Genomic DNA, 15,342 nt, shown 5'->3' with positions numbered 1-15,342 from the left:
TGTGACAGTGAACAGAGCGAAGTTCTTGTTGTTTTTAAATGGTTTTGAGGATTGGCTCTGTTGAATGTTTTACTACAGTCGTGCATATATTTGAGTGAGTTTCATACTGGAATGGCATTTTTATTTATCCTAAACCATTCATAATTTTCCAAAGGCATGATTGCTTTACCCAGAGGTCAGTTTGACTTGTTTCAAAGGTTCGTCTTTGTATATTGGAACGAGGACACTTAAAAGCCACAAATAACTTATTGAATAATTTATAAACATTTGACTTCATTTATACACATAAACACATCAGCTTTATGTTTTCAGTCGTTAGTTCTCTGGTAGTGCTGTACTGTCGCTGCACTGTAAATTTCAGTGCAAGCAAACACAGCAGATTGATCGCAGGCTCAGGTTTTATTTTATTTTTTTAACTCAGAGCTGCCCCGGGGGCACTTTGGGGGCTGAAAGGTGGATTAAAGGTGTGGTTTTCAGTGCAGAGCTTCCTCTGACCAGTCTTCCCTCCATTCTTCCTTTGTTCATCTCTTGCTTCCTTCTCTCGTTTGACCCTTTGACCCTCCCTGAAGACTCCAGCTGCTGTTGGAGGAGAGAGAGAGGGAGGAAAGGGAGGAGGTGGTGGTGGAAGAGGTTGAGGATGCCAGGTTTGTCAGAGCTTCCACCCTCCTGTTGCCATTCCCATGCTTCCCCATAATTCAGCACTTTATTTTAATTTTATTGTTTATGTTTGGGCAGGTATTTCCCTGCTCTGACGTGAAACATACTACTGTCAAAGCACATCACCTCCCTGAAACACAGTTTTGCCACTTAATAAGCTTTAATCTCCTATTTTCAAACAATCTAAGGCTGGATGACAAAAAATCTGTATTAATCTTTTATTTTCTTTTTGATCACTTTACCCGGGTGTTTTTTGTGTGAAATGCTACCTTAGCATTGCTAACCCCCCGAGTTTGGATAAAATATTTATCCAACAGATCTGCTTCATGAATTTGGTTAAAACATTTATTTTTCGTACTGCATTTTCCTTCCATGCTTCTTTACTTTGCCAGTTTTGACCAGCCTGATGAGATGCCTCCCTTCTTTTGTTTAAAAATACTGTCTTTTGCACAATCAAGCTTATAAAATTGGAGCAATCCCAACTTATATTTTGTGGTCTTATCTAAGTCTCACTGTGTAAGACTTGTTTATGTTTTCTCACAGAGACGAGTGTCTGCAGCAATCGAGTCATTGGAAACTAAACCTTGCATTGTGGTGAAACCAGTCAAAAAGCTTCTTTGCCAAAAAGACAGTGTTTTCCCTGATGTTAAAGATGCCATGCACAGATATGTTACTTACTACTGCGTTTATCCAGAAAATGAACGTTTCTTTATTGCCAGCAGATTAACGTGCAATCCACTTCCTGCAGAAAAAGCTTCCAAGTTCTCTTCTTACATTACAAATGGAAAACTGATTACAACGTCTTTTAAATCTTTCAGCGTCAACAAAGAAGAAGTTCCTGACAATGAGCAAGAAAAGGGTACAGAGAAGGAAATGACAGAGAGGGCCAGTGAGGACACGGAAATGGTATGACGGACTTCATTATGTTCCTCCATTATTTATATAATCAACCTCGTATATACAGTGTACTAACTAGTACTTTGAAATAAAAAGGTATTTGTTTTATGCTGTAGGAGGTCCAGGATGGCAGTGACCATGAGGAGGGAGAGGAAGAGGAAGAAGAGGAGGAGGAAGAGATGGATGTAGAGGAGAGCTCTGATGACTCTGACTCAGAGTCAGATGAAAAAGGTATCCTGCATGAATTTTTCTTTTTATTGATTTAATGAAACTGTCTTTAAAGTGTCACTTGTAAGCTTCGACCCCCTTTTTCCCCCCATTCAGATGGAAGATTTTGAGCCAGCTGGTTACACGAGATCTCGTTTAAATTCAGTACATTAGCAACTGAAAACAGACATGTTATGAACCCTGTTTAAATGTGTTTGAAGTTCTCTTTATACTTGTGACCCTCACTCATAGGCCGGCCATCTAAATCATTAAACCTTTGAGAACCCACTGTTCATGTGATAGTTTTCTTCTGAGTGACCTGAGAATTTTCTCTCATTCTGTTCATTCTCATTGAGGTGCTTATTACCTTTACCAAGAAAGTGACGTTTTTGGTGGCATTTGCACGTGCCTATACACACAGTAGCTCAAGGTTTTGAATGAATTTTGATCAAACTTTGTTGGGATAGAGTAGGGTCATGTTAACTATCCACTGAAACTTGCCTTACATCCACCAAGGTCTTTAAAGTCAGCTTAGGGCTGTGCGATATGACCAAAATCTTATATCCCAATATAAGAATTCTATCATCCCGATAACGATACAAATCACAAAAATGTAAAATTTTCTGTAAATTCTGTGAATCTCCGGCAGCTCGTCTTGCAGGAAGTGTTTCCAGCTGCGCGTCATGTAGCTGGACTCCAGTGTTTTAACAGATGCATGAAACTATACATTTTTAGACATAAGTTGTAAAGGCCGCCGTTTTCTTTGTGAGTATTTATTACACGGCGTGCTGCGGGGAAAAGCCTGTTCTAATGTTTGAGTCTAAGGTTTATTTTTTACCACCTGGCGGCTCTTTTTTAATTCTCATCCGTAAATAATCTGCTCTTTCACGTGATTCCGTTTATTTTGAAAAGTCTCAACAGGATCTTGAGCTTTATTGTGAAAGGTTTATGTGAAACATAAACAAGCAGACACGCGATGCTGTTACCATCGCTGTTGCTAACCACAACGCATAAAAACAGGTGCTTGTCCGTCGGTAGTGTGGTTATATTAAATATAAGAGAAAGGGAGAACTTTAAGAAATTAATAAAGCCACTACAGTGACCATCACAACGATGAAAAAATATTGCCGTGAACAGTTTATTTTGCGACACCACGAAACAAACGATAGCGTAAAATGAAACGATAGACGTTTTTATATCGTCATCCGATATATATCGTTATATCGAACAGCCCTAAGTCAGCTTAATGATTTGTTGGCCTTACAAAGTGTGTTTTTACAGGCGTGATCTGTATTGTGAACATACAAAATGTACTGTATAAAGATTTAAAATATCATGCCACATTTGACCTCTGACCTCTCTTTCAAGGTCAATCATTTATTTTAAAATCATAGTGATAATAATGCTACATAGAGCTGTGTAAAACTCTTTCATACTGTCATTGTTTGTATTGACAACATAAAGGAATATTGGGAAGAACATATGGGAATTCTAAATCTCGCGTTATAGTTTGTATCCAAATATCATGTCACATTTGACCTCTGACCTCACTTTTACATTACACATCTGCTTTTCTTTCAAGTTGAAGAAAGTATTTCCAAGTCAATGAATCCATGTAAATGAAAAATTGTACTGAGAATTATGTCAGGTTTATTAAAGTGAGCTTCAACAGGACAAATACCATTTTAAAAAGGCTGCACTTTGTAGTGCAGTAAAAACAGCTGCAAACTTTTTAATCTATGTTTAAAAAGAACAAACCAAATTGAATATAAAGAAAATACAATGCTATTCCCTTAAAAGTAAACATTGTGCAGACAATGAACTGCCTTGGTGGGGGTTTGTGCTCACAGTGCTTCTTGTAAGGAGCATTTTTTGTTTTTAGGCTTCCAAACAGATACAAATTGTAATATTAGACAGTGTAAAAATTCAAGTACAAACTCCTGGTTACGTCCTGTTTTTCTGGGTTTTACATGGCTCATTATAGAATATACTGCCCTTCATGCATATACTCACTCCCAGACTTTGAGGGGTATATGCATGAAGGGCAGTGAGCAAAACAAAAATGTCTGCTTACATAAATTAAGACCCAATTACTCAATTAACAAAACTGGTTTACAAAAACATAATTTGATGTAATTGCTTGTGATGGTCTTTAGGCTCTGCCTAAAACTTTTTTAGGTTTAGCATTTCATGTTTTCAGGTGGGCAAAAACACCTTTTCTAAGATAAAATATGAAGTAGTACAAATTAATTTTCTTTCACTTCTTTTCAGTTTTCAAGTTGAACTTGGGACTAAACAAATGAAACCTGACTATGTGTAATCCAAGATTATTTAAATGGATCTTCTAACAACAATATACAAGAACTGCTTGAGATTTATGCCTGTACCTGTGGATGTCGATACTTAATCAGCTCGTCGGTGTCTCACAGAGAATTACCAGGCAGATCTGGCCAACATCACCTGTGAGATTGCCATCAAGCAGAAGCTGATTGATGAACTGGAGAACAGCCAGCGGCGTCTACACACACTGAAACAGCAGTACGAACAGAAGCTGATGATGCTGCAGTGCAAGATCCGAGACACCCAGCTGGAGAGAGACCGCGTCCTCCAAAACATGAGTAAGACGGCGAGGGAAGTGGGAGGTCACATATCAGTCAGAGGGGAGAGCACTGCAGTGTGTGACATAATTTATTTACATGTGCTCTGACAGTTTGGATAAAATCATCCACCAGGAGGCACTTGTGGGTTTGGTTCATCATATCTCTGCCTCTGATCATCTTATTTCAATCTCAAACAGAAAGTATATACTTATTTGATCTGAGCCTTTGTTTTTCTTTAGTAATGAAAAACCTGTTTATGAACGTGTGCTGGCAGATGGGGACAGTTAATACATCAACGTTTGTCTGAGACGGATTTTAAAAGTATGGATTTTAAAGCCAGACTTATTAGTTTTGTTAAAAAGCACGCGCACACGCGCGCACACACACACACACACACACACACACACACACACACACACACACACTAGTTGACCAACTGTGTGTAAAACATGTTGTCTGCAAAGTTAAAGTGTGATTCTGTTCACGAACACTTTCTCCAGGTAGGTTTCCACGAAACAAAATCTGTTTTGTATTTTTAATTAATTAATTTTTATTTTTAGTAGCCTAATGTTGAGATTTCAGTTAGTCCACCTGCAGATAGCCAGGCACACACAGCTGGGGGAGCATGTCCCACAGCAGTGTTGGATTTAAAAAATGTTATAGTATTATATTTTTTCTGAATATTTTCAGGTTCAGTAGAAACTGGTACAGAGGATAAGGCTCGCAAAATCAAGGCTGAATATGAGAAGAAGCTGAGCATCATGAACAAGGAGCTTCAAAAGCTCCAGTCGGCCCAGAAGGAGCATGCCCGCCTACTCAAGAACCAATCACAGTACGAGAAACAGCTGAAGAAGCTTCAGATGGATGTGGCAGAAATGAAGAGGACTAAGGTATGGACTAAGGAGATATTTCAGTCTTTTAAATCACGGCTTAAAACATATCTGTTTGAACTTGCTTTTTCTACCAGTTAAATCCTGGCCTTGTTTGCAGTGAGTTATTCTATTAATTTTTCTGTTTGTCTTGCGTTGTCTATGTTCTCTATCACTGTGTTGATGGTACAGCTTTACTTTGCTATAGCTATGTGCTATAGTTTACTCTTATTAGTGGTTTTTACCTGTGAACATAATTCCACACTTATATGACTCTGATGTTATAGTGTTAATTGTTTTATTGTTTTATTCTTTTATGTAAAGCACTTTGGCATGCCCTTGGCTTTTAAATGTGCTCTATAAATAAAGATTGTTGTTGTTGTATATAACTGTACCAGATATGACACTCATGTAAACTGGAGATGCGGGCTCTCTAGTTTACATGTGTGCTGTTACTAAGCCCAATATTGTTTAATATGATCTATCCAGGTCCGTCTTATGAAGCAGATGAAGGAGCAACAGGAGAAGAACAGGATGAACGAGTCTCGCAGAAACCGAGAAATAGCTTCTTTGAAGAAGGACCAGCGCAAGCAGGAGGTTAGTAACAGTCAGTTTATAAACTTCTGCAGTTATATCACGGTCTGTGCCACGAGTTTCATTACTTTCTTTGATGATACTATATTCATGTTTCCTCCTCAGCATCAGCTGAAGTTATTGGAAGCTCAGAAAAGACAGCAGGAACTTATTCTGAGGAGGAAGACTGAGGAGGTGAGAGGCATCAAAAAATATTTCTGACAGAGGAAGCAGATTGAACTTTTTTAATTGTACTTGTGAGACTGTAGATGCAAGCATATGTCCGGTATATGTTGTGTTTACACATTTTTTGGTGTGACAAGTAAGCTCTGTGTGTCAGGTGACAGCTCTGAGGAGGCAGGTCAGGCCTACCTCGGGTAAGGTGATCCGAAAGGTCAATCTTCCAGAACCAGTCCAGGACTCCTCACACAGACCCCCCTCTGGACGCATGTACTCCTCCAGCAACAGTGCTCCCAATGGCACTTGGTGAGTCTGTGCGCACGCAAATGTTTGCTTGAGTGCATAATTTTTTACTTTTTTAAAGAGGCCGGCTGGAAGGAAGGTTCTGAGATGTACACATTGCAGAAATTTTCAGGAAACAGTGAACACCCTACCTGCCTCATTTCATAAAATGAAACCTAAATCTCTTCTTCAGTTATTTGCATCTGTGATTAGTACCCCAGGAGATTGCTGCAGGGAAAGATCATCTAATCTAAACAAGACTTTAAACTTCAAAAATGTCCCTGGATGGCACGACCGTGCTGCCCAAAGATCTAGGCAAAACTGTGGCTAGCAGTTGAAATTCTTATTAACAGTATAGCTTTAGAGTTGAATTGGTGGATAAAAGTATGGATAAACGGTTACAAGTATAAGCTGACCGCATGAAATGAAAGATAAACAGATGAATGTTATTAGGTAAAACATACGGTTAGTAGTTTAAAGTATTAACACACGGATGGCTATTATGTAAAACTTTTAGCTGTCAGAATGAATAAAAAAATCTATATATTTGATAAATTCTTAAAATGTGTACTAATTAAATATCCTAAAAGGATAAATAGTTGAAACACTTCACTAATCCTAAATTATGTTAAGCTAAAAGTCCAAATCCACTTTAAAATGCACACAATGTGAACATTTGAGTTGTTGTCGATGGAGGGTTTCTTAATCACTTTCTACATTCTCCCTGGATTTGTACATTTAGGTGTTAAATAAGTGGCTGTATTAATCGGACAGTTTACTGATGAGTGATGCTGCATGTACAGGTCTTCTTACAGGCGCACAGGAAGTGTTTACAGCACCAGAATGGCTCGCAACAAATGGCAGTCCCTGGAGCGGCGTATCTCTGATGTCATCATGCAGAGGATGACCATCTCTAACATGGAAACCGACATGAACCGCCTTCTCAAGGTAAAAACCTAAAGCAGGACAGTTGTATAGATTTTGAATGTTAGCAGATCAGGAGAAAGACCTAAAAGATATCTTGCTAGACGCCTGGAAGACATTAAATTGTTCTTTTATCTTCAGTAGGGAAATTTTAAAATCTATGACCTTGTGGCTGTTGTTAAGCGTAATGCAGCAAAAACAGTTGTTTCATTTAATATTGCTCTGCATCCTTGTGTGTTTCCTTATCAATGAGCTTCAAAGAACATGTCATTGCTTTAGGTTAATTTAATCATCGTCTGTGACTTTTCCCATATTCAGAAATGACTCAGTGATTGAAAATATATAAGAATTTGTTTCATTTTTAACACACAGCAAAGGGAGGAGCTCACCAAGCGCAAGGAGAAGGTCCTCAGGAAGAGGGACCGGCTGCTCAGAGAGGGGCCAGAGGCAGAGAAGACTGTTCTTCCCATCAATGAGGAAGTGGAAGCATTGACAGCCAACATTGATTATATTAATGACAGTATTGCAGATTGTCAGGCCAACATCATGCAGATGGAGGAAACCAAGGTGAGAGAGCCTGCTGATTCTGGAAATTGGCAGCCAGATATTGAAAACCTCAGACGGGTTGTTTAGCTTGTTTTAAGCCTTTTTTTCCTGAACTGAGATGTTTTCAGGCCTGCTTCCAGAATAAAACGACCGGGTGTGAATCAGCAGTTAGTGATGGTGATCTCTGCCTATACAGATTAATAGGACGACCCTCGGGAAAAACCTGGAAACTGTTCAAACTGGTCGTCAAATTGCATCTTTGTTGATTATATAGTGAGGTGTCAAAACTTGGGCAGAGGGGAGGTCGCCAGATACCATCTATATAAAAGAAATGGATAGACTGTGGAACGTGAATGACCTTCATTATGTCACAATCAGCTGAAATTCAGCGTTCTTAGCACTTGCTGACTGAAGAGTAAATTTGAAAGAATATATCTTTGATTTAAAATAGTTTCTTCTTTTGTATTTCTTCTTTTTTAAGCTGTATAAAGGGTGTTTCACTCTAACTCAGGAGAGCCCATACACATTTTTACTGTCAGGAAAACTATGAGAGAGTCAATACTGAAACTGTAACAACAACTTCATAGCACAAACACAGTGCCTGAAGTACCGTGGACTCCAGTTCCAAGAGAAAAAGTTGGCTTTCTCTGATTATTTTGCTAAAAATATGCGTTGTAGCACATGATAAACAACATATGGGCATGTTAACAAGGTTGGAAATTAAATTTCATTTCTGTTAACTATGGTCTTCAAATGTTACTTTTTCTTTCTCCCAGGAGGAGGGTGATTCTGTGGACGTCTCTGCTGTGATTGGTTCTTGTACACTGACAGAGGCTCGTTTTCTCCTTGATCACTTCATGTCAATGGCAATTAACAAGGTACCCTCCTTCAGAAAGAGAAATCACACCTGTTCAGTGAAAACATCACCATTTCCTCTCCTTATGAATAACATACAACAAACATGATTATACATAGATGTTATTTAGCTTACGTGTCTTTTATGTGCAAAATAGTAGAAACCTCTGTATGTAGAAAGAAATGCAGTTGTATAGTAACAGAAACTGTAGGACACCAGTTGACTGTAGGTGGGTTGTAAGCGACCAGGGGGAGAAGATGATTATAATAATAATAATTATACATTTTATTTGAAATGCGCCTTTCAAAACACTCAAGGTCGCTGTACACAGTAGAATAAAAGCAACATAAAAGCAAGAAGTTTACAGAATCATAAAAGCATAAGACATAAACAAATAAAAATAGGAGAGTGGAAAGGTTATGTGGGATAAGCTATTTTGTACAAGTGGGTTTTGAGTTTGGACTTAAAGAGAGAGAAGGAAGAGATGTTTCTTAAATCAGGAGGTAGGGAATTCCAGAGTCATGGAGCAGAGCAGCTGAAAGCCCTGCTCCCCATGGTTGCAAGACGGGGGGAAGGGACGGAGAGTGAAAGGGAAGAAGATCTGAGACAACATCTCATGTTGTTGTTGTTTGTTGTTCCTTCACTGTTGATCTTTTATTTAACCAGAATTCAACTTGGATAATTTTTTTTATTAATAACTGATAAAAATTGCCACTGCTGTACAGTAGTCATACAGCCCAAGTATCACCAATATGACATGCAAGCTCATTTGCATATGTGCACGATATTAAGTTGTAGCATCTGTTCCATGCATTAACTCAGAAACTTCCAACTCTAACCAAAAAATGAAATGAAATGCAGATGAAATGGCCTGACACTGTGGTCTGACCTCTTCAGGGCCTGCAGGCAGCTCAGAGGGAGTCTCAGGTGAAGGTGATGGAGGGCAGATTGAAGCAGACTGAAATTACCAGCGCCACACAGAACCAGCTGCTCTTTCACATGCTGAAGGAGAAGGCAGAGTTTAACCCAGAGCTGGACGCGCTGCTGGGGAATGCTTTGCAAGGTAGAATAAAAAAAATGAAAAGATACAATAAAATAAAAACGTATCCAGTTTGGACCAGGCCCTGCCCACCCACTGAAAGTGTCACTGATATCATGCTAGGCAAAGCTGAGATTAGAATTTAATTCTGGGATGTTTTAGATCTATTTCTCTCCCTGAGTGTACGTGTTTAAATTTAGCAGCATAAATGTTGCTTTCATACTCTTGTTAGAAATGATTTTGCTGTCAGGAGGTGCACTGGGTAACTGGTCAGTTGCATGATTGGGCCTTTTGAGGTGATATTGCTTGTTGCCTTCTGCCGAATAGAAGCTGGCGTCCCTGTTGTACAACCGACAGTTAATTCCATGGTTACATTTTGGTGCTGTGTACACAAGTATATACGATCACATTAGTATAATACTGTTTCTATTTACATGCTTGTAATTAAAGCTGATTACTTCTTTTTGTTTTGATATTGAATTTGCCAGCCTCTGTTCGGTAGGATGCTCTGACAGTTGGTGCATTTTATTTTATTTTTATATCTTTTTTTTATCGATTTATTCATTTATTTATTTATTTATTTCGAATTTTGGGGGATGGTTTTTGATTTGTGCGTTGCCTTTTTCTGTTCCCCCATCTTTTCTTTTCCCTTTTTTTGTTTTCTTATGTGTTTACAGAGCTAGGTAACATCCCGCCTGGTAAGTGAAACCCTATTGGACTCTAATCGGTTATGAATGCATGGTTCCTTCCCTTTGCACTTTGAGAACTAACTGAACATAACATAAACAGGTGCATGAGGTGCAGTGCAACCAGGCTCCCCTCCATGTGTTGGCTGAAGCTTTCCCCTCTCCTTATCTGGATACACTCCTCCTACCCTCTGTCCTCCCCCTCCTCCTTGCAGCTCACATGTGCTACAGCCTCCATGTTTTAGCACCTGCTAACCCCAGACTCTTCTACAGGAACCATATAACGTGGATATTTTGCTCTGTTAGACCTTGTAGGTCAGCTGACCCATCAGGACCAGCAGACTAATGATTTCTTGCACTCGTCCACCCTGTTATCTCATGTTGGTTCTTTTACATTCATATCAGCTCCCTTACATGTCTCTTTAAAATCTTCCCAATATGACCTCTCTCTGACTTTGAACCTCATCTGTTTTTGAGCCATCTGGTATTAATGAGCTCGGCGAGGGCCAGGTTTATCAATTAAACAGCATGGCGCTGTGCTGACATCACCCCTCATCTGCTTCATCTGTTCATTTTTCTACATGTTATACAAAAGAAATCAAAATTGCAAAGGTTAAAATAAAGAAGTTAAATTATTTAAGTCTCTAGCAAAGTATACTTACTAAGAACCATTTTAGCTGACCAGTCATCTCAGCTAAATCACTCCATCTAATATTCTCTGTTCACGGATCTCATCTGACAGAAAACGGGGACGATAGCAGCAGTGACGAATCTGCCCAGAGCCCCTCTGCAGAGGGAAAGTAAGTCTGTTATAGTGCTTAAAAAGTACTATAACAATGTATTTGTAGATTTAAAATATTATCTTGTGGCATATTTTGTCACATTTATGTTAAGTTGCTTCAGTAGTTCATGAATTGTTATATTATTGCATTATATACATATGATGTTTTATTGTATCTTTTAATGAAATTGCATTTTGTCTTTTATGTTCACATTAATGTTTATACTATTCTCATAATTAACTTGTTAATTATGAGAAGTATTGTTTAATTATACTGCAAAGCAGTAAAGCAGAGAGGAGCAGTGTAGTCCAAGCACATTCTATAATGAGTGTTTGCATTAAAAAACTTGTCTGTATTTCCTCCAGCACTCTGGCTACAGATTTCATGAAACTTTGTGGAGAGACCAAAACAAGAAATAAGGTATTGTAGAGTTTGTTGCACATGTTTGATGCCTTATCCTAAAACCATTTCTGTATTTTTAATTGTTCACTTATCTGTGCTGTACAGGCTCGCAGGAGGACGACCACTCAGATGGAGTTGCTCTACGCTAACAGTGACTCTGCCCCTGATGCACCTACTGTCGACTTTTCTAGTCCGATGTTGCCGTTAGCTGAAACACCCGATGCGGGCGGAGACATGGACTTGTCAGGCTCAGTCAGGGACTACGCAGCTCTCTCCCCTGGCTTTTCCTCTAAAATGGGCAGCATGTAAGTTCAGGCCCTGCACTCTTACTAACAGATTCATTCCTCCTTCTCTTTTTCCTGCATGTTATTGCTGCGCTTCTTTGCTTTATTTGGTTATATATTGTTTACAAGCACCTTCACATTTTGCTATACCTTACAGCAATTGATGAATCTATTTGAGAAAAGCATGTAGAGACGAGCAAATATTTTGTATTGCTTGATTATTACTGTGCCCTGCAAAAGTCTCCCTTGCCGTTCCTCATTCCAGGTCAGTTGCACACTAATAAAAGAAATACTAACCAGGCTGCATTAAATGTCTCGTGACAAGCAGTGCTTTAAAATGGAGCCAGTTGCTTTATGTAAGAATAAACCTTAGCTGATAATAATCCATCAAAAATGATACAGTTAGAATTATATTTGTGGATGTGCAGCACACACTGCACTCATTGTTAAACATGAGCTTGACGAAGAACCATCACTGTTTTGGAACTGTAACATCAGGTAACTGTATTTCTGTGTGTACTGCATGCTCATCTCGTCATTGTTGCCATTATTTTGTATTGGTTTCATTTCCATTTGTTTTAAAAATCTTTTTTTTGTTATATTATCTGTGTTGTTTGTGGATAAATCGGTAAAACTGAACATTCAGTTCTGGCTCCAGAAATCTGCCAGGCGTGGAAAAGCGAGCTCCTGAGCCTTCCCCGCTCTCGCGCAGGAAGACCTATGACAAGGCACAAGCAGCGGCTGAAAGGGCAAAGGTCAAGGACATTAAACAGTAAGAGCTTGATGCCATCATCCTGGCTACAGAGCTTAAAGACAAAACTACTTCACTTTGACCCTACTAATACTCCTCCTTCTGGTTTCCTGGTTTGGAAAAGCATGTGGTGTCACCTACATAATGCTCTGCATCTTGTTTGATGACCGTCACATGCCAAGCTCTATGCTTCATTTGAAGTAATTTTTTCCCAACTTAAATAACACGTATCTTCTCTGAGCTCTAATGTTGAAAGCTGGTGATTACTGTATTTTTGATAGTTTGGGATCAAATTCATTGTTTGTTTGCTAATTGATTCGCTTGCTCCTGATGTCCTGTTCAGAAATCGCTCTCTTTACTTTTCTTTATCTCACCAGTAAGTTTTCCAGCATAAGATTCAAATAGAAAGATTGAACAGTGAGCAAACAGTTATTATAAAACTGGCTGTGCATCAACTGAAAAATACTGACAGCAGTTTTTGATTATATCTTAAGAATTCTTCTTCATTGCCTGTCGTCCTGTTTTAGAATATGAGCAACTTCAAAAATATTAGTGCTGTGAAAGTGGTCAAGATGTATTTGTAGTACAGACTTGCAGATTAAATCTAAGTGGTTTGTCAAAGTAATGAAAAATAACAATTGCATTAACTATTTAGGAATCATAATTATTACATGTGAGCATTATGTCAGTATCTGTAATTATACCCAAGAGTCTTGATTGCAGTGGTTTTGAGGGTTACTGTTTAAAGGTAGTGTATAAAAGCTCATGACTAGATGTCAGTAGATTGCAGTCAACTGAATTCTATTCTTACCCTTCCCAATTTTAAGCACCTAATCCTAGATACAGTGGTCGGTTAAGGACAAACAATGCTGGCCGTCGAGTGTAGACTGCCAATCTGCCGTTTACCTCATCAGTATGCTGCTTGTTTACATCCATTTAATCTGGAGGAGGCTGTAAACCTTCTGAGTCTGATACGAGTTTATGAATCAGTGAAGCTCACTGATGTCTAATGACAATACTGAGGTTAGTTGTTGAGTTTTAGTGGATTTTGTTGCACTTAGCTACTCTTAGCTGGTGTCACTGAAACTTTCTTTGCAGTCGCTGTAACGTTGTTGGACTCGGACACTTGGTGAATAAACTCAGAGGGAAAGTGAGATTTTTATTTTTTTATTTTATTTTTTAAAAACATTTGAGTCCAACATTAGTTGGAATAATGTTAGCTTATAACCAGCAAGGCTCTGGTTTAGTTTTATTGTCTAATCTGCTGACAATAAGTAATTGTGACAATATTCAAAATAATTAAACATGTTTATGCGCATTTTTGTTTATTAGAGCCCTGATATCATTTCAGGAGGTGACGCTTGAGGTGAGGAGGATAAGGTGGAAATGAAGAAGAGAGAGATAAAAATATACATGTACAAATATTAAATTGTTTGTGGTCTTTTACAAGTTTATGGATGCGTTTTTATGACATGGCAGGAAAATGCCAGCAACAAGCCGCCTTGTATGGGAAGCATCCTGGGTTGCTGCATTTAAATTGTTTGTGTTTTGACCATTAGGCAAGGACACCCAACAGGATAAACTCTCTAGGCTACAGCATGGCATTTACTCTGCCACCACCCTCAGGCTAAACATGACATTTTTGTTAAAACGAGTCTCTTCATTTTTCTCTTCTTCTTTTTTTCATCCACCATCCACCAATTTCTTTCTGGTGTGCAGTGTAGTCACACACATGCTCAGCTATTGTTAGATTTAAGCAGTCATTAAAAGCTGTTTTGACACAAGATGAATCATTTTTCTTTAAATATATTCCAAAAATTACAGTGTTCAGATTTTTCTCCCAGAGCTCTAATTTGACCTCATTAAAGATGGATTTGGGGGGAAAAGTGTTGCGTATGCTGGGAAGATGGTAAAACCTGTTGAACTGGGGGATTTAGGACTGCATATAAATAAGGTTTTCAGTGAAACAAGGATAATAAATGCCTGAGGTCTGCCAGGCTTTTTGTGTAAAAAGAGAATAAATTGTTGCTCTAAAACAGGAACTTTAATGGCATGATGATTTGTTGACAGAATGATAGTTGCTTACACTGTCAACCAACTGGTAATCTTAAGACACCAGACTGAGCAGCAAACATTTCAGTAATCCTTATTAGCTTCAGATGAGTGTGAACAAGTGACAACGCCTTACTGCCAAAACCATCCTGCTGGTGGCTTCGATGACATAAATGCAGCATGTGCATCTGCTCTCTTCATGCAGTCCTGCCACACTCCTGCCAGCAGTGTTTTAACAGCTTAGTCCACAGTTTAATTATGCAGTAGCTTAATTGGAAGTGATTCTGCCTACCTTCAGAAACCTGAAGAGCTGCCTGCCATTTCCTGTCTCTCCCCTACTGCTTTTCTCAATAGCCACTTAAGCCGTATGACAGGTTACCTAAGGCATACTGCAAATGTTGTGCAGGATCAGATGGGCTTTCTGAAATGTTATTTTGTTAAATGCTGGCCAAATGTTTACTCTGTCCCAAGTAACTGCAATGATGTTTTGGTTAATACATGTGGATTTTGTACATAAATATAATAAAAGACAATGTCAGACATTCAAAGTTTATAAAAGCATATTGTACCATTGTAAAGTGGAGCCTGTATGCGTGCAGAAACATTTAAGACCATATTGTTTTTGATTCTTTGGCTAAAAGACTGCAGAAGAGATAGGTAGCCACTGTGACATCTATTTAGTTTCAGATTTTGTATTTTAAAGGCTCAAACTTTTAGTCCAGCAATGTTTGTAGCCCAGAGACCTTGACATCTCT

At 38.7% G+C, this 15,342-nt stretch overlaps 1 protein-coding gene across 7 annotated transcripts in view; it reads left to right on the top strand.

Annotated features, from left to right (window-relative positions):
• Positions 1-15,342, top strand: part of kif21a (kinesin family member 21A) — a 60,428-nt gene that overhangs the window by 31,830 nt on the left and 13,256 nt on the right. The window contains exons 12-28 of one of the 7 annotated variants that reach the window (XM_014409100.3): positions 570-644; positions 1,476-1,563; positions 1,671-1,785; positions 4,191-4,379; positions 5,052-5,251; positions 5,720-5,827; positions 5,930-5,998; positions 6,144-6,289; positions 7,069-7,213; positions 7,562-7,756; positions 8,512-8,613; positions 9,489-9,654; positions 10,308-10,328; positions 11,059-11,116; positions 11,464-11,518; positions 11,606-11,805; positions 12,443-12,556. In XM_014409100.3, the coding sequence (XP_014264586.1) occupies positions 570-644; positions 1,476-1,563; positions 1,671-1,785; positions 4,191-4,379; positions 5,052-5,251; positions 5,720-5,827; positions 5,930-5,998; positions 6,144-6,289; positions 7,069-7,213; positions 7,562-7,756; positions 8,512-8,613; positions 9,489-9,654; positions 10,308-10,328; positions 11,059-11,116; positions 11,464-11,518; positions 11,606-11,805; positions 12,443-12,556 (2,046 nt within the window). Of the gene's footprint in view, positions 1-569; positions 645-1,475; positions 1,564-1,670; positions 1,786-4,190; positions 4,380-5,051; positions 5,252-5,719; positions 5,828-5,929; positions 5,999-6,143; positions 6,290-7,068; positions 7,214-7,561; positions 7,757-8,511; positions 8,614-9,488; positions 9,655-10,307; positions 10,329-11,058; positions 11,117-11,463; positions 11,519-11,605; positions 11,806-12,430; positions 12,557-15,342 lie in introns of all 7 variants that reach the window. The other 6 variants (XM_014409099.3, XM_014409102.3, XM_014409101.3 and 3 more) reach the window with 6 other exon arrangements.

The sequence above is a fragment of the Maylandia zebra genome, linkage group LG7 (genome assembly GCF_041146795.1).
Source record: "Maylandia zebra isolate NMK-2024a linkage group LG7, Mzebra_GT3a, whole genome shotgun sequence".
Taxonomy (NCBI): domain Eukaryota; kingdom Metazoa; phylum Chordata; class Actinopteri; order Cichliformes; family Cichlidae; genus Maylandia; species Maylandia zebra.
This window is presented reverse-complemented; position numbering and strand designations above follow the sequence as displayed.